Source organism: Halichoerus grypus, chromosome 10 (genome assembly GCF_964656455.1).
Source record: "Halichoerus grypus chromosome 10, mHalGry1.hap1.1, whole genome shotgun sequence".
NCBI classification, from domain to species: Eukaryota; Metazoa; Chordata; class Mammalia; order Carnivora; family Phocidae; genus Halichoerus; species Halichoerus grypus.
In genome coordinates this window covers 23470316-23490105 of record NC_135721.1, presented here as the reverse complement: position 1 = coordinate 23490105, position 19790 = coordinate 23470316, and the positions used below count along the sequence as shown (strand labels likewise).

Here is a 19790-nt window from a genome sequence, read left to right as displayed (position 1 = left end):
TGTCCTCCATCAGACTGCCACGCCTCTGATAAAGTTCACCCTATGCGTCCTTCCCCTGGTCCAGCCAAAGCCCCATCTATGGGAAAGGCATCAGGCCTGATGGTGGTCTCCATGGAGAGCTGGCTGAGCTTCAGGTCATGGAGAACCAGCTGCCTGGACTGAAAGCATATGTTTCTAAGTGACCTTCCTGGTTGACCTGAAGGAAGCCTTGCCCTCAGTTAGGAAAATGCTGCAGATATCTGTGATCTCATCAATCCCTCTTCTGTGTGTAACTCAATGTCCCTGTTCTCCAGGACAATCAACATCATCTCCAAGAGGTTCCGAATTAGACTGTGGCATTGCTGGTTGGTCCTTATGGCAGGGGTCCTCAGTAACACCTAACCTCTTATGGCAAATAAGGACCAGATACTCTGGACTGAGACAGACTTGGGCTCGAACAGATCCCTTCCCATTCTGGCCTCCCTCCCCGTCCCACTCCCTTTAACTGGCTAACTCTGCTCGTCCACTTTAGGTCCCCAGCTCAAGCATCGATTTCTTAGGCAATCCTTCCCTTCCTTAAGGCTGAAATCTAGCCTCTCTTTTACACATTCTCATAGGGCCATGTATCTCTCCTTCACAACACATGTCAATGTTGAGACATTACAAGGATTTGTGAGGTGGTTGGACTGCTGTCTGCTGCCCCACCACACTCTAAGCTCCTCAGCCTATAAGCTCTAAGAGGGTAACATCTAATTCTGCTCACTAATGCATCCTATCTGCCAAGGGCAGAGTTTGGCACATAGGAGATGCTCAATAAATATTCATTGAATGAATTAATCTTAGTTCCGTTCTTTTTCACTCCAGGACCTTGGGCAAGTTACTTAATTTCTGTGAGCATCAGGTCCCTCATTGTAAATGAGGATAATAATCCCCCATTCAGAAAATTGTAGGATTTATATGGGACAACGGTTGTAGAGCACCCAGTATGGGGCTGGCATGCATAATCGGTATATACACGAAGTATTGGTTTTTTCCTTAGTTTCTTTTTCATCCCAGAGTACTGTACAGAACAGTAGTTTAAAGGTTTAAAGAGCAAAAGTATCTGTCCCCCTATTTCTTTCCCCTCCTTCTTTCTTTATTACCTTCTCCTATGGTTGGGTGAGACACAGAATGAAGGGTCAAAAGATCAGATTCTTGATTTTTCACTAGTGAGATGACCCTGGGTAAACCGTTGGCCTTTCCTGTGTTTCAGCTTCCTCGTGTATGTGATGGGAAGACATAGACAAATGGTCTTTAGAGCCCTTCCCGACTCTCACCCTGGGTGTCTGCACAGGGGTCAAGGGTAACACTGACCATGGTTGTTCTCAGTGTGAGATGAATGGAAGCCAAAAAGAAGTGCAGCATCAGAACAGGGAGAAGCAAATTAGGCTATTGGCCTATCTGTTTTAATATAAGCTGAGTTTATTTTAGTAGTACAGGTGAAATATGTTTTAAAATGTGTCATCATGACAATGTCCCTTGGTAACAGCCCAAGGATTTCTAGTGTGTCTTTCTTCAAAAGAGCCTGAGGGCTTTGTATATACTGTCTCATTAATTCTCAGAGCATCCCTAAAGTTGGATGGAAAAGCATGATGACTTCTGTTTTATATGCAGAGAAACAAAGCTTCAAAAAGGTTAAGTAGCTTACCCAAGGTCACACAGTAACATCACTGCTCCCAGAAACCTGGGTCTCTATTTAGCACACCAGCTTGTTCAGGCATTCTGCTTCCATTCTCTGGAAATGGGTCCAGCCATGGGTGAGAGGTCTTTGTTCTGAGAAAAGGTATTTGAAGTGCAGTTTCCTGGAGGATAGACTCTTTCCTGAAATGAGAGGGTAACAAGTAGATAAAGAGATTGAAAAGACTGGAAATTAGTAGAAAGTGTTCTGCCCCTCTCCTTCCCCCATCCCAAGCATCCTCTCCCTGGACCAACCAAGGCCCATCTCAAGGGCCAAGCATCAGACCTGGTCGTGGTTGCCATGGAAACAGTGCAGGTGCAGCTTGAGGCCCTGGACTGAAGGTGTGTGTTTCTAGGTCACATTCCTGGTTGACCTGAAGGGAATCTGTCATCCTCAGGAGAATGCCGCAGGCATCTGCGATCTGATCAATCTTTCCGCTGTGTTTAACTTGATGTCGCTGTTCTCCAGGGCAGTCAACATCATCTGCAGGAGTCTGTGTTGGAGAATGGCATTTCTGGTTAGTCCATATATCAGGGGTCCTCAGTCCTATGTTCTAACCTGATACTAGCTATGTGACCTTGCATAGGGAAGTTGTTTTCTGAGCCTGAATCTTCTCATCTGTAAAAAGGGGTAACTAACAGGACTGTTTTCAGGATGATGAGATGATTGACTCCAAAAGGCATCAGTGAGTCAAAAATCATGGTGATTGTGTAAGTAGTTAATATCCACTCTCCTGGGGGTGCCTACTTGGCTCAGTCGGTTAAGCGTCTGACTCTCGATTTCAGCTCAGGTCATGATCTCAGGGTTGTGAGATCGAGCCCTGCGTTGGGCTCCACGCTCAGTGGAGTCTGTTTTTCTCCCTCTCCCTCTGCTCCTCCCTTCACACTTTCTCTCTCTCAAATAAATAAATATAATTTTTTTAAATTAAAAAAAAATCCTCTCTCTTGTGCTGGATCTCACTTCTTCTTGTGAAAGGGGGCCATGCCCTCTCCAGAGGTTACCCGGGAAACTGTCCCTTCCCAGCTTGAAACATCAGGTCAAGAGAAGAGCCAATTTGTCCTGGATAGTTTGTAGCTTCTTGTTCAACCCACCCAGGGACTACTGGGCCCACTGGTTGGTCTTTGTCCCTATGGGCACCCCCTCATTCCACAAGGTCTCTCATTGATGGACTTGGTTTTCCAGGCTGCCTGGTCTTTGTGTCACTTGCAGTACATTAATTATTCAGTGCCTGGTAAAGCTCTCTGAGATCACAAGATGAAAGGCCTGGTGGCAGTTCAAAGTCTTCCTTTTGATTATTATTCTACTCAATGTATTTTGGGGGGAAGAAAATAGGCTTGAGATCATAGTGCAGCAAATTTCATAAAGAGTAGAATACGAGCAAGCCACAGAAATGGACCTGGAACAGATAATCATGTTGCCCTGTCAGGCTGGTGTGTGTGTGTGTGTGTGCACGCGCACGTGCTCATGAACATGCGTGAGTGAAGAATCAGGCTACCTGGAGAATGATACCCTCTCTGCTGCCCTTGTGGAATAGTATAAATGCCAGTTGGTCTTCTTCTGTTACCGAAAGCCAGTGAGTCCACCCTGGATAGACAGGTGGGACAAGTGACCAACTATCCTTGGAACAGAGATTGTAGGACAAGAGAAGGCACTGCAGGGCTCACAGGCCAGTCATGAACACTTGCTTGGGACACTGAGGTCATCTCTAGATAGGTCAAAATGTAGCAGCTTAGAACACAAATTCTGAAGGGGCAGCATCAGATGTCACAGTGCCTTCATTATTTGGCTTTGGCCGTGAATTAGGGTGGCACATAAACATGGTATCCCAACTGATTGGGAGCTACCTGGGGACTATGCCCCTGATTTGACCCTGATCTTGACCCTAGGAAGAATGTCCTACATGAGACCGAACAATAGCCCCTATGAGAAGGTTTCCCTAATTTCTTCTAAATCTGTGAGCTTGAGATCTGTGAGTGAAATTAACATATTATCCTCTGTTGTCATGAACAACCAAGGTAATTTGAGCAACATTTGATAAAGGATCTAAACGCCACTATCCTGAATGGCAGTAAGTCTTGGTGGTCAATGAGGCAGGAGGGACCAGTTGAGTTTTTTTTTTTTTAAAGATTTTATTTATTTATTTGAGAGAGAGAGCATGCATGAGCCGGGGGGAGGGGCAGAGGAGAGGGAGAAGCAGACTCCCCACTGAGCAGGGAGCCCGACGTGGGGCTCGATCCCAGGACCTCGAGATCATGACCTGAGCTGAAGGCAGATGCCTAACCAACTGAGCCACCCAGGTGCCCTCAGGTGAGTTTTGTGTTGGTCCATTCTGAATCCCAGCTCAACTGCTTTGATGGGGCTCAAGCTCAGGGAAGATGGGGAACCTCAGAGAGGGAGGGATTTGGTTTCAACCTTTAAGGAAGGGCAGGGTTTAGGAAAGAAGTGGTTAAGGAAGGATGTTCTAGACAGAGATCAATTTAGGCAAAAGCTTGAAGACATGTGTCTTAGAGACCATAGAATGCGAAAGGATTGAGTGGGAAATACAGCCGAGAAAGTACATAGTAGCAGAAGCATGAAGGCTTCAACTTTACACATTTTAGCCATTTTTGCAGAAACCCCTTTGTGATGCCTTTTTGGTGTGGGTCTTGTGTACCCTGCAGGTAATCCATCTCCTCAAGGGCAGGGACCAGCCTCATAATTTCCTTTATATTCCCTCAATATTCCTTAATGCCTGCTTTTCCCAACTGATAAAAGTGGTTCACCGCTGAATGAACTCAGCAGTTATACCCGAATCCTTTTGGGTTTGGGGAGAGACAAAACACATGTGTTGAAACTATGGCTTTCAATAGTACAAGAGACTATTATGGGAGATAATTTTTGCTTCAGGATCTGAGCTGCGAAGAAAGAGCGCAAAGCTTCCTGGTGGAGTGGGGGTGGAGCTTGGAGAAAGACAAGGTGGAATGGGGGCCGTTGAGTTCCATTCGCATTCCACCCCTGACACTAAGAGCCCCTCTCTGAATGAGCCAGCTGGAAGGAAATGTGAAAGCAAACCGTGGCGAATCAGCTATGTGTGAACTGGAGAGGACCTTCGTGAACAGCTGATTCAACCCCCTCATTCTCCAGCCTAGCGAAGGTGTGGGGGGTCTGTGTGTTTAGGACAAAGGACACATCTGCACATCTCTCTCTGTCTTTTCTCTGAAAATCACGTCTCTGTTGTTCAGACTAGATGAACTGCCTGTTACAACTCCACCATCACCGCTGACTCCAGTAGACATGCAAATTCACTGGGAGGGTTTCTTTGGCTGAGCAGGTGCGGGCTCAGCCCGGTGAATACGGAATCCGCTCCCTTGGGCGGCCTGCCGTGTGTGCCCAGCCTTGCTGTGTCTGCTCACTACCACCATTCAACGTTAGGACCACTATTTATTTGACCACATTAAGCTTTGCTTTGTGTGACACAAAATCATTGCAAAAGAATGCATTATTAAGTGTGTTTTCAAATAAGGGAAGAACACTGGCAGCGTGTCACTGATTGCTTTAGTGTCGGAAGGGAAATAAATAAGTAAAACGTGTATGGGGCAAGGCAGGAACGGTTCCAAGGAGTATTTAGAATAGAAGCATTTTTACATTTTATTGATGTAGGTTTGTAAAACATGCTTGCTAGTGAACCCAGGGCATTTATATAAATAACCATCACACACAAATAGCTCTTTATTATTTATACTGAGGTGAGTATGATGTATTTACTATATTATATACATTGGCTTAGGAATAAATAGACACACAGCGAGACATGTAAAATAAAGACTGGAAATAAAGATATTGGCAGTTGACTGGATCTGGGGTAGTAGAGTTTGTGGACAGTTGGTAGAGTTAATAATTAACTGGTGAATAATACAGAAACAGCTCTTTGGGAGCACTTTTAATTTCTGGACATTGTATCTGAGATCCCCGGACATAGAAAAGGAACCAAGACGCCCATTCATTTTGGATTCTGAAGCAGAGAGAGGCACAAAACTTCAAGAGTGGCATAAATTATATTTAAAGAGTAGATCATGCCCACGTTAGCTCATCTGGCCCTTACAAAACCCTGAGGGTTGGTAGAACATGCATTATTCTTGGTCTTATCATTTTGGGGACATGGAGGTGCCACAGAGTATGTGATTAGCATGAAGTCCAGCAGCTAGTGAGCGCCAGAGTTAATACTTTTCTCGAGGGCTCTGGTTTCATGCATTTGACAAATATTTACTAAGCGCTTACTATGTGCCAGGCATGGGGATGTATCCGTGACTGGTGCAGGAGACACACAATAAACAAGTGGACGTAACTATAAGAAATCCTAACTGCAGATCAAGGGGATAGTGAGTGGTTTACAGGGACTGCTGTTTCTGGCAGGTTGATCAGGAAGATCTTTCTGAGGAGGTGACCTTTGGGCAGAGACCTGGGTGGAGAGAGGGAATGGCGATGTGCCTCTGGGAAGGAGGAGCTTTCCAGGCTGAGAGAACCACCCATGTAAAGGCCCTGAGGTGGGGGTTTGCTGGGTGAGTTTGAGGTTGGCAAGGAGGCCTGTAAGACTGGAGCTTCCCAGGCAAGGGGAAACATGGCTGGAAATGAGGTCAGAGAGGGAACCAGGGGCCAGATCATGTGGGGCCATCAAGGGCTAGGCCACGGCATAGGCCATGTGAAAGCCATTTCAGGTGTGAAGGGACCATCTGAGTGCTCTGTGGAAAACACCCTGAGAGTGGATAATCGTAGAAGCAGGAGGCTGGTTGGGAGTTTGTACAGCAGTCATCAGGATGAAAGGAGGTGGGAGAGAAATGGAAGGGGTAAAATTCAGGGAGAGCCAGCAAGATCTGTTGATGAATTGATGTGAGGGTGGGAAAAGAAAGAAGTCAAGGATTCCTCCTGGGTTTGCCCTAAGCAACTGGAAGAGGATTGTCATCACTTTCTGAAATGGGAACACCTGAGTTTAAGTGGAGGACAAGTGTTTAGTTTTGCACATGTTAAGTTTGAGATACTTATCAGGCAATAAAATGGAGATTTCAGCCTGGCAGTTGGATATATACGTTGCTGTTTAGGGAAGTTGGGCCAGGAGCTATAAATTTAGTAGTGTTAGTATATAGGTTGTATTTAAAGGTATGAAACTGGATGAGATCACTTTGGGAGTGAGTTTAGATGGAGAAGAGAAAAGGCCCAAGCTCCCCAACTTTCAACAACTGTCAAATAATAAAACAATGATACCCCCATCCCCTGACCACCAGTGTTAAAAAAAAAAAAAAAAATGCTGAGCATATTTACTTGTCATGCAAGGAGAAATTCACTGAGGAATTCTATAAGGAAGAAAAGTCACAGTTTTTAAAGCTTTAGGAACAGGGTTTTGTGGTGGTCATGCAAGTCAGAATTAGAAATCAGCACTTTGGATAGGAGAGAATGAGTTTATAAGTATGCAAGTGCTTGGCTAAAACAAATTCCTTGTTCATTGGCCAAGAGCCTCCAGTGAGGTCCAAGAACAGTCTAGTGTCCTGGGGTCACTTGAAATTCATGGTCATTGATCACTGTCAGCTGGGTAAAACCACTGTGATGAAATTCTATATTCAGCATGAAATCTCCTGGACAGTGCTGCTGGAAAGTTGAGAGTGGTTGTGGGGCTTTTTTGGGGTTTTTTTTGGGGGGGGGTTGGTTTTGTTTCTTTGGTTTTGGTGGGGGTTTTGTTTTGGTTTGGTTTGGTTTTGGTTTTTTGTTTGTTTATTTTTTTGTTTTCAGCCTAGAAAATGGGGAGGATCTGGCAAAAGACAGTAGAGAGGACCTGCCAGTGGAGTAGGAGGTGAGGACTGTGGCAGCCAAGAACCATGAGGTCACCAGGATGTGAGAAATCCAAGAAACAGGGAGAGGTCAGCGGGCTCATGTGCTGCTGAGAGGCATAGTAGGAGAAGGACCAAGACTGTCCATTGTCTCAGCAGCTTGGCCTGGGGTAGTGAAGACAGTCTTGATTTTATTAAGTTAAAGAGAAAAGGGGAAGGAGAAAGTGGAGACCAGAGCATGGACACATCTTTTAAGAGACTGAGCTGTAGAGGAGAACAGAACAGCGGGACAGTGGCTGAAGAAGAGTGTGGAGGTCAGGAAAGTTTTTTCTTTAAAGATGCCATATGTTGGCTACAGATGAAATTGACTTGGTATAGGGGGAGATTGTGGAAGACAGGAGAAGGGGGACTCTGCAGCAGCAGGTTCCCGGAGGAGAGCAGATGAGCGCCTGCGTGGGGGAAGGCTGTCACCGCCTCCGAGTGTAGACACTATGTCCATTGTCACAGGAGGAAGTGGTGTATACAGGAACTGATACCAGAGTTGGTAGGTGTGCTTCTCTTTTCTCAGTGGAATGAGAAACAAGGCAACTGGCTGAGAATGTGGCCAGAACGTGGGAATTAGAGGCTTGAGGGCTAAGTGGTGCTGGAGAGGGGGAGGGCGCACTGATCTAGTCCGTGAATGCAGGAGGACTCCTGGGGAGAACTGAGGGTCCTCTTGAGGTGTGTTGTCAGGGATTCGAAGCCAGACTTGTCGGCATCATGGTGTGTGCCTCCTCTCCTGGGGCTCCCTTCCTCACCCACCACCACACTCAGCTGCTCACGACACTCGGGAAGGAGGAAGGAGGCAGAGGGGTTGTGTTTGTCTGCAAGGGAGTTACTACAGTGATGGACCCGGCATCTGGGGTGGACAGAGGAGCCTCGAGAGGTTGGGGGTTCCACTCTGCCTGGACAGCCTGTGGTGCCTAGAAAGGGCTCAGGATACCACCAGAAAAAGACAATCTTACCTGTAGCCAACCAATAATGCCCTCAGTCCAGAGTGCATTTCTGTGCTTTTTCCTCCTCCGGTGGTCTTGGCCATCACGGGCCAGCCTCATTTGGGCACCTGGAAGGTTCCTTCTCCTGCTTTCCCCCTCTCCTTTCCTTCCCACCCCTCTTCCCAGGGTCCAGGATGCACTCTTCTAGAGCTAGCAGGTCTTATTTCACCCCTTCACCCCATACATATGTGCTGATGAGGCCCATTTCACTCTGGATTGTCACGTGTTCAGAAGGAAGCCCCCCCAAAACCAAGCCATTCTCTTGCTTCAATGGATTGCATCTCATGGCACCTCTACTTCTCTGTGCTGGAAGCCCCCTTCACCACCGAGGGTGAGGACGGGGCCAAGAGAGGGCATAAAGGAAATAGCCTCTTCCCTGCACTTGTTAGATGGAGAAGTACTTTCTTCTTTATATTTTAAATTTATGCATATTCTGTGAACTTTGGCTAGAACTCATATCTATCTCATCCTTCAGATTTTGGCAAAAACAACTTCATCTATGTGGGCTGTAGTTTTCTTGGTCTTTACTTTTTCGAGTGAGGAGGCCCATCCTTTTGGTTGCCCCCACATGCAGCAAATTACTACCTGTCTCCCTCTGGGAACCATGTAAGCCCAGCCTCCTGGCAAGAATTCTAGGAGTTCCTGTAAGGGCAGAATCCATATTTCTGCATTTTCTCCATTATTCCTCTTTGAAGATGCCCAACAATTTATTGGCATTTTGGGACAGAAAATGCTTTAAGCTTATTTTAGGGATGACCCACAGTGACGCCCGTGGCTCCTTGCTGGGCCATGACTCAGCCCTCAGAGCCCTTTCTTTTAATGATTTCAGATATTTTTTATCCCTCAATATATAACCTGGCCCTTATCCATATTAGAAGTCATCTGCCATTCTGTGCCCACGCACAGATTCATAAATGCTTCCTGAAGTCAAGCGCCATCCATTTGGTGCTTCTCATTTAGGAAGAAGTTAGTACCATGCCCAAACCGTGTGGTGAAGAAACATGAGCTCACTTGGAAGCAGGGAAATATTGCCTAGGCTTGATCTTCCTCCTGCTTCAAAACTACTTAAAATTTGAGCTATGTTGATGACTCAGACCTAGAAAGGCAGATTGTTATCCGCACGGAGGTCATTGCAGGGGTTTGGCTGTCCGAGAGCCCTCACACTGTTGCTCTGTTCTGGAGCATGCTCAGTGGTGACCCCTGGCCTTAGCCATGCTCCCGTGAGGGCCCGAAGCCCAGTAGAGAGCTGCAGGACCCCTGCACTGGTTTGTGGGGGTCCAGAAGGGTGGAGGGAGGAGCGTGGGCTGTAGCATCAGGCTAACCTGGCCTCTTGACTCTGGTCTCCCACCTACTGGCCATGTGGCCACAGTCCAGGAGTCTAACTTCCCTCAGCCTCGATTTCCCTGGCTGCAAAATGAGGACCAATAATGGTACCATTCACAAGGTTGTTATGGGAAGTGAATATAGTCACTTGTTTAAAGTGTTTAGCATAGTGTCTGGTCCATATGTGTTCAATTCATATTATTACTTTTTTTAAAGTCTAATAAACCCAAGTCCTGCCCCCCAAGTAGACCTGTGTGGTTTGGGGCCTGATGTCTCTCAGCCCCATTGCCCATCTGTAATACAGAGCTGGCATGAGGGTGACATGAGACAGCTTCTCTCTGAAACTTATTAGCAGAGCTCTTGACCCCTTTCAGCCCATGTCCCCTGAGCCATATGTAGAAAATGTTACCAGAAAGATGGATGTGGGCACCAACCAATTCAATTTTGATTTCTTTGGATCAGATGGAGGAGAAAAGTCAAAAACCCCTTCTAGGTACTCAGGAGCCAGCACTTCCAACTCAAATCTTTGGAAGGCAGAGATAAGGATGTCTCCTTCAGGAAGGTGACCGTAGAATACCTATCCTGTTCTAGCAGCAGGGGTTGCGTGATCCCAAGTAAGGCACCAGCAGACAAAACAGCGGAGGGTCCTAGAGACACAAGGCTGCCGTGGTCACCCAGCACAGTTATTTCCCCAAAGCATGTGAAGAGGGATTGAGACTAATGAGGGGTCAGAGGCAGGAGAATAGGGCTGCTGGGGGAGGGGATCTGGAAGAAACTACAAAGCAGACAGGCAGGAAAAAGGCTTCTACTGCTGCTTCCTGTTTTTTCTCTTCTTCCTACTCATTCTCTTCACCGAGTCTCTCCAGGTGGCTTAAGAGTTATGTTTGAGTAGTAAACCAGCCCGCCCATGGTGGAGCGTGGCCTTTTTTTTTTTTTTTTTTTTAAAGATTTTTTTAATTTATTTATTTGAGAGAGAGAGAATGAGAGACAGAGAGCATGAGAGGGAGGAGGGTCAGAGGGAGAAGCAGACTCCCCGCCGAGCAGGGAGCCCGATGCGGGACTCGATCCTGGGACTCCAGGATCATGACCTGAGCCGAAGGCAGTCGCTCAACCAACTGAGCCACCCAGGCGCCCAAGCGTGGCCTTTTGATACTAGGCAGACCGGGGTTCAGCTCCTGATTCCATCATTTGCTCTTCTGAGCCTCAGTTGTTGCATCTGTAAAATGGAGTAGTAATGCTTATCTCAGAGAGTCACTGTGAATATCATGTGGGATTATGTGGGTTAAGAGCCCAGCATAAGTGCCTGGCCCATGGAAGCTGCAGAAGAAATGCTAGTCCCCTTCCTTCCCTTTTCCCCACACTCAGTCTTGCTACACATCTGTCTACGAAACAGGGCTGATTCTCAACTTTAACAGAAAAGCTGTTCCTTCTTTAACAGGAGAAGCTTTCCCTGCCCCATAAAACATTAGCAAACAGTGATTGAGTTGGGGATTTTCTGGGAAGAACTGCATAAGAGCATGTAACCTGTGTTCATTTGATTTGTAGATATATTGTAATTACTTTTCAACACACCAAACCCACTTGAGGTACTGTTAAGGAAAGGAATAATGCTACTTTTGCTCCTTTTCTCTCAACCCTTCTTTCTGTCATGCAAATCAGAGCGTTAATCCTTTGTGGCTCCCTGGACTGCTGGCTGTGGGAAATCCCATCACCTAGCTGTTTTTGTCCCTGAAAAGTACGTAATTGTCAAAATCTCATAACTTCTGAGTGCAATTTCAGCCCTCTCATTGATAAGGCAATAATAACCCAAGCAAACAACCTTAGAGGAAGCAACAAGTCTGAACATAAAGTGGAGTGGAGGCATTAACTGGATGAGATGAATTGGAGTTCTCTATAAAGTTGTACAAATTCGTATAGGCAGAATAGACTTTGAATAGAGCTATTAGACCAAGCCATTAAGTAGCCTGGCTTCTAGTTCGTCACCCAGAGATGTTTGGCAGGGGCGTTGGTCACAAGATTCAGACTTCTTAGATTTGGCGGCCTTGGTAGAAAGTGTGCACTGAGGTGCTGAGATCAATTCAATCTACTAGTAGCTCAGTCCTCCCCCCCCGACCCCCGATTGTCCAGTGGATGATGTGAAAACCCCTTACACACTTTCCTCTATAAGCCATATGAGTGACAGCTAGAAGACACTCCTCGAGCACATGGGTCAGTGTTCTCTCTGTTTTTATGTCCAGGTCACAGCTCCTTGGAGTCACCAACAAGCCTGCCTTCTCCTCCTCCTGATCCTTTTGCATGGAATCTGACGTGGATAATGAAAGATTCCTTCCCTTTCCTGTCTCATCGAAGTCGATATGGTAAGTATATCTTTCATAGTTATTGGTGATGTACAATCACCGTCTCATAATTAAGGGGGTTGTGAGTTTTGGTGTCCTCTGTCTTCCATTGGTGCACATTCCAGCCAGGCCTGGCCTCTCCAGACCCACAGTTGCTTTCTTTATCATAGAGGAAGCTGACAGCTTTGTTGCTGCTATATCCCAACCCCCAGCCTTTATGGTGTATAGTGTTCCTGACACCCCTGACCAATCATTACATGCCATACTTATTTGTGTTTTGACTGTGGTTTCTAGATATAGGGTTCTAACTCATGCGTGTTTCTAATGATGGTGATCTCTTGAGAAAGGATTGTTGTTCTGAAGGTCACAGGTCTTCCAGTGACTCCCTTACATTTGAGTAGCTCTTTAAGGGTACTTGGACATGTTCTTAGAGATTAGTTCAGCTCATGTGCTTCTGCAATCACCTCAGAAGTAAGGAGGCCAGGTCTCATTCCATTTTCACAGATGTAGAAACTGAGCTTAACAAGATGGCACAGAGTGGATTCTCTAACTACAAAACCAGAATTCTTCCCTTACATTCACTTGCTCCCATGGGGCCACCTACTCAGCCTGCTACGTCCTGGTCTAGGAGCCATTAGGAGGCCATATTTATATGGTGTAGGATTCCTCATTCTCTGTGCTAGTGGCTAACATTCTAACAGCTCATAGAAGCTGGGTGTCTGCAGAGGAAAGAGTAGGTTTGGAAAAGAGCTGATGTATTTTCAGGTGGACATTTCTTTTTTTGTCTTGAACTTCTCTAGAGTGAACCCCATGAGGGCAGGCACTCAGCTGTTTGCTCCCCACTTTATCGTATCACTCAGAAGACACTCATAAAGGCTTGTGCATGATGAGTGAATACAAAAAGGTTCCAGGGATGGGACTTACTCATGAAGTCTGATTCAATTAAGTATTTATGAACCTGGTAGACCACTAAGTTCTAGATTCCCTTCTGGGCATATTTACCTATTCCTGATACTCAGTCTCTGCCATTGGACCTGAGCTTTTAAAAATGAACCTAACAGAGATCTTCCAGTCACTGCTCTCCCTCATGCATAAATGCAGCTAGTCTTGGTTCATATTAACTGTACCTTTCATTTCAAACTTAAAAAAATAAATACATCCAAAGCCTTAGGGCAGTATAGGATTACACTCTGCTGGGATGTTTCCTGCTGCTTCTAAGCCTCCCTAGTGGGAGAGGAAGATCAGTAGTTGTCAGAAGATTCCAGATAAGAATTACTTCTTGATTTTATTTAAGCCAGACATTGGGTGTCATTTTGTGATAAGGGCAAGTGTCTATAAATAATTGAAATCCAGTCCTTTGTATCATTATTACTTTGTAACCAGATTTGTGATACAACCAGTCTTTGGGTAACATTTTGAATTCGCTCTCAAAGTCATTCAGTATCTCCACAGGATGACAACTTTTATACAATGCGGAATGTCCAAAAAAAGGCAGGTCTACCTCCTGCATGACACAGAGAGCATTGCATTTGTCCTCTGTAGAACATCCAGAAAGAGGTTGAAGGTTGAAAGGAGAAAGCCACGGGAGATTGTTAGGCGAGTTTGTTACGCGGCTGCCTTCTGCGGCTGCCTTCCGTGGCTTGGCCCTGATACTCCTACTTCATCTTGCGGGGCCTCACCCTCCTTATGTATAAAATGAGGCAGAGCGGCATGCGGCCTTGGGGCAAAAGTATAGATCAGGAGTATTCCCAAGATCCTTTTCAGACTCTCCTTGTGGCCTAGAATCCTCACGAATTGCCTTCTAGGCAGAGGAGAGGACCCAAACCATTGGCCAGAATTTGCCCAAATGCTGGATGAAGATGCCAAAGGCAGTACTATTATTGCTGTTGATTCACAGGTTGGGAAGAACTGATTCTGGGTTGGCGGCTCATTGACTGAGTGCAGGGGTCATTTCAGAGCCTTTTATCTGACTGTATTTAATTCGGCTGAGACCCACCTGCCTCCACCATCACCTCCGTGTGCCTGGTCCAGTGCCGGGTAGCAGAGGGGATAGAAATACATACGTAGGTAAGACTTACTCCTGCTCTCTCAGGGCTCAGAGGCCAGGGAAATAGTTCCGTAGGCAGCGGGCTAGGCCCACCGCCACCGGGAGTGCCTCTGGGGGCTCACCCTGGAGCACAGAGCGCACTGAAGGCCAAGACTCCTGTCCCCTTAAGGGTGTTTGTGGGGGCTCAGCCCACATGTCTCTATGAACCAGAGAGGCCAGCAGACTCCCTGGTGATAAATCCACACCTTTCAACTGCCGTGAAAGACATTTTAAGAAATGTTAACAACTTCATTAATCTTAAGGCCTCAAACTTGGGCAGAGAAATTTGACTGGAAAATTGCCACCTGAAGGGCTAGTTCTTCAGACAGTGAGAAGTAACCAAGTCTCAGCAAGTTGACGTGGGTGTTTGAGTGGTGGAGCCTGGCGCCTGCGTTCTGGGGAGGAGGTGGGAGGGGGTGTTCTGGAGGGGGGACACAGGAGGGGGCAACGGGAGAGGGGCGGCAACACCCTGCCCACAGGCATCGTGAGGAGCAGCGGCCCGCGGGCCCTCTCAGGCAGGCTGTCCAGTCCTGAATTGAGTGTGGCTTTCTTTTCACTGGTGTTTTATGAGAAGGGACGAGGTGGAGAGAGGCTAACAAGATTTACTCACCCCCAGCCTGTAATTATCTGCTTGAGGAAAAAGTTTGACCTACCTTTTTGAAGTCTTCCCATATTTCTTCTAATTTACGTTGGAGCCTTTTATGTTGTGTAAAATATATTCTCTTCAGTGGCATTTGGTATCAGATTTCAGCTCTTTCTCGCTCGTCTTGAAGGACGGGCAGCCCGCTAATTTCATCGTTGACAAGCGGAGAGCTACACATTCCTGCCCCAAGGCTTTGAAGGAGGTGGGGGCATCTACAGAAATACTTTCCCTCCTCCTTTTATCATCAGGTCTGATGCCTTAAGACTTATTTATAGGCTTGGCCAGAGTACTGAGCTCTCACTACCCACCCAGATAAAAATCTGTTCCATCCGCTCCCTCCAGGGGCTAAGAGATTGAAGCCACTGGGGGCTGTGATCACCTTCAGTTCTAGAGCTACAGAAGCAGATGGCGTCCCACCCACTTTAACTCTCGCTTGCCCACTCTGGGTGTGGGAAGAATCAGATCAACATGTGAAATGTAATATAACCAAAGGTTCTGCCCCAGATGAGGAGGAGAAAGAGAGTTCTTATTTATGAAAAACAAAAACATTGATACTTGGCAAAACTCTTTTACATCTCTTTCTCACTTAAGCCTGTTAGGAAATTATTTTATATCCCATGTCTATAGGAATGTAAATTGAGGGCCAAAGAAGTTTATTAACCTGCTCCCATTATGGAGCAGAACGACAGTTAGACAAGATTGAACCCAGACTGTCTGACTCCAAGTTAGAGTGCTCTTCCTACTACAACACAAAGTTAATTCAAAGATGAAGTCTTCCCTCCATGGAGAGGACTCTCATTTCCTGGACAACCTGGTGTTTGGACTGAATGACCAGGCTGATACCCAGGTTCTAGGCAGCTGTAGAACTGAGACTTGATGTCCCCAAATTGAGGCTCTCTCAGGCAGGCCAGCTAATTCATCTCTTCCCAAATGTGGGCACTGTAGGCAGTCTAGACTATGGCCCCCGTTATGGGATGAATTGTGTCCCCCCCCCCAAAAGATATATTGAAGTCCTAACCCCTAACACCTGTGAATGTGACCTTATTTGGAAATAGGGTTTTTGTAGATACAATCAACTTGGGTCCATACTGCATTAGAGGAGGCCTTAATCTAATATAACTGGGGCCTTACAAGAAGAGAAAACAGAGACATAGACACAGACACACAGGATGGACACCACGTAATGATGGAGGCAGAGATTAGAGTCACGTGTCTACAAGCCAAGGAATGCCAAGGATTGCCAGCAACCGCCAAAACCTGGGAGAAAAGCATGGGACAGATCCCCCTTAACGCTGTCAGAGAGCGTAGCCCAGACAATGCCTTGATTTTGGGCTCCTGGCCTCCAGAACTGTGAGGGAATAAATGACTGTTACTTCAAGCCACGCTGTTTTCAGTACTTCGTTATGACAGCCCTAATAAAGTCATACAGTCCTTCGTCCCTCCAGCCCCCCTATGTCTACAACATGGACTCCTGGCAAAGAAAGATTCCTCCTAACACCCAACATCAGGGCACAAAAAGCCATTGTTGGACTTTAAATAAAAGTTCTGTTAAAACTTTGTTGGCTTTCAAGCCCATAGAGACCCATCCAATTTAAGGACTGGTGCTCTTGGAAAGAAAGAAAAATTAGACTTTTTAATTACTTTCCCTGCTGCCACTACCACCATCACCGGTGCTGTTAATGTATCAATTTCTTTGACTGAAAACACTGGGTAAATTAAACATTATCTCTCTCTCAAGAAAAAAAAAAAAATCAACCTACCGCAGAATCAAAAGTGGAAAACAAAGAGGCCCCCAAGCCCCTTATGGGATTTGCTTCATAGCTCTGACAGGAAGTCAGTTTGATCACATTTCTGAAATTCCATATTTAATGTAGCTGGACGTGATCAGCTGTTCCGCCCTCAAGGGCCTGTTGTCAGTGAAAAGCAGTTCCCAGTTCCCTCGTGGACCACTGTCATGGTTGAAAGCTTTCTTAACAATTCCTCTGCCCTGACAGGCCAGGCCTCTTTGTGTTCTCTTTCCACCCTGCTCCACTGAACTGGGAAGTCAAGTTCTTTCCTAGCCCATACTCTTGTATTTTAATCTACAACACGGTGAGCACAAGGCCTGTGGTTGCATTCACCAGGAAGACTGAGTCCCAATGCTGGCCATCATACACCACCAAGAACAGGGTACGCCTGTCACCCTGAGGACTGCTGACCTGCTAGGGGCCAGGGAACCCAGTCCATGAAACTTACATAAAAAGCAGATGGCTTAGGTGTTCCCAGAAAAGATTTGTTTAAAATGTTTCCACTGGGTTATATCCCTTATCTTTAAAATGAAGACACATAGGTCCACTCAATAAATACCAACAACTTCTCTCTGCATTAGTGGCCGATTGAATAAAGCAGAAAGGAAATAGGCAGATTAAAAGATAAAAGAGTGATTGACCAACTGACACAAAGGCAAGAAAAGCAAGTCAAAAGAGAACCTTTAAAACAATTGTCACAGGGACGCCTGGGTGGCTCAGTCCATTCAGCGTCCAACTCTTGATTTGGGCTCAGGTCATAATGTCAGGGCCATGAGATCTAGCCCCATGCAGAGCTTGACGTGGAGCTCAGCACAGAGCCTGCTTAAGATTCTCTCTCTCTCTCTCTCTCCTTCTGTCCCTTACCCCCTCCGCCTCTCTCTCAAAAAAAACCCCAAATAAATAAATAAAACAATTGTCACAGACATGGGGAAAGGCATTGACAGAAGGAAAAGAAAGAGACAGATGAGGGAATGGAGACAGAGACACACAGAGATAGAGACAGACAGACAAATGTGGAAAGGATCACTCAGGCCTGTCTGGTCTCCTGTCCCCATATTTTTTCTCCTGCTATCATGGTCTCAGCAATTCTACCTGGGCAGGTGGTTCCCTGATGCCCGGTCTAATCTTGACCTCCCCACTGAGGGTTGTTTCTGTATCCCTACCTGCCTGCATCATTTACCCCTTAGTGTGTCTCTGACACCACAGAGAATGGGAGAATGGGTATAAATATTCTTTGAATACCAACTGTATGTCTGGTTCTTCTCTAGGCATAGCAGTGATAAAGACAAATAGGGCACACCCCCTTCCCTTAAGGACTCTCAAGGAAGAGACAGGCATGCCTGCTGTATGACAGGTGTGGAAACAGAAGCACGTTCAAAGCTCCCTGAAACATAGGGAAGGATGGCCTGTTCTGTGGAGGACTTAGGAAGTTAGGTGTTCTGAAGATGGGGACAGCTCAGTTGGGCCTTGGACCCCGAGACCAATGAGAAGGGCATTCCAGGCAGAGGGAAGGAATGTGTAAAGGCATATTCAGGACCAGGTCAAACTCAGTGACACAGGATGTGGAGGATCTGGGAGGAAACGGCAGGGATGAGCCCGGAGAAACACTTACTTCCGGAGGTACTCAGGATTTAGACATGATCCTGCATGTGAAGCATAGGTCGGAAAAGGCATGGCAGGACAGGAATCTGGGAGAGATTCAGGCTATAGGGTGAGCATGACTTGGTTGTCCATCCAGGAGAGTCCAGCTTGAGTAATTGAGTAGATGAATGTTGTGTTAACTGAAATAAGGAGGAGGAGAAACTGTTGGCAAGGAGAGATGGTGACCAAGACATCTAGAGGGGAGAAGATGGAGAGAGCTATGCCGAGCAAGTTATATATGTATGTTGTCAGGACATCGGGGTGAAGGTGACAGGTAGAGAGTCGGAAATCTAGGTCTTGGATTTGAAGACAGAGGTGAGATGGAGATTCATAAGCATAGAGGCTGTGGTTGAGGCTGGTGATTGGAGGATGAAGATCCCTGATATTTCATGTAAGAGGAAGAGAAGCATGACACACAGAAATGGAGAAATAAGAAATATAGGAGGAGAACCAGAAGGTGGGATTGTCAAAGAAGCCAAGGTGGTGAAGAATTTTAGATACAGAAATAATCAACAGTGTTGAAGCCACTGAGAGATAAAGTGGAACAAGGACTTTAAGAGGCTTTTCTCACCCTTACGTAAATACTCCTTATGTTTTACGTTCTTCCTCTCCCCTGTTCCCTGCTTTCTCATTCCATTCTGTCCCCGACTGCTTTGTTTTTCCTTCCCTTGGACCTGTCTCCCTAGAGCCTACCTGCTCCAGCTTGTAAGGCCCGGCTCAGTCCCTGCCTCCACACTGGAGCTTCACTGATACCCAGACTGTACTGATGTCTCCTTCTCCTTGGAATTTTTTTTAAGGAAGAATTGATGGAATGTTTTTTATAACACTGGGTTGGTATAATCCCCCACTTGATATCTGAGAAGATTCTGACTTGTACAGGAAATGTTATTTCTTGAACATCCCAAATTCTCTAAGAAACTCCATTGGACGATGTCCATCATCACAAAAACTGGAACTTCCCTGATCTTCTTTTCAACCAAGTAAATTTCCTAGGTTGTATTTCATCCCTTTTTATAGCCCAGGTGTAAACTAGGTCAGCTGATAAAGCAATCATGGATGAGTCTAATTTACCCAACTGGAGATGAGTAAGAAGGAAACAAACCATAAGAGACTCATAATCATAGGAAACAAACTGAGGGTTGCTAGAGGGGAGTTGGGTGGGGGAATGGGGTAACTGGGTAATGGGCATTAAGGAGGGCATGTGAGGTAATGAGCACTAGGTGTTATATACAACTGATGAATCCCTGAACTGTACCTCTGAAACTAATTATACACTGTATGTTAACTAAATTTAAATAAAATACAATTTTTAGAAAAATGTACAAAAAGGTGATAAGTTACTTTTATCTATTATCCATGTATCTATTGATCTATCAGTTGATCAATCTATCATATGTTTACTCATCCAGTGAGTATCTACAATTTGCCAAGCTCTTTGCCCCTGCT

General features: G+C 46.0%; 1 protein-coding gene across 1 annotated transcript in view; it reads left to right on the top strand.

The window, feature by feature from the left end:
* The window catches only part of ALK (ALK receptor tyrosine kinase), a 676339-nt gene that overhangs the window by 178946 nt on the left and 477603 nt on the right, over positions 1-19790 (top strand). The window contains exon 2 of the mRNA XM_078056142.1: positions 12089-12208. Within this exon, the coding sequence (XP_077912268.1) occupies positions 12089-12208 (120 nt within the window). The remainder of the gene's footprint in view (positions 1-12088; positions 12209-19790) is intronic.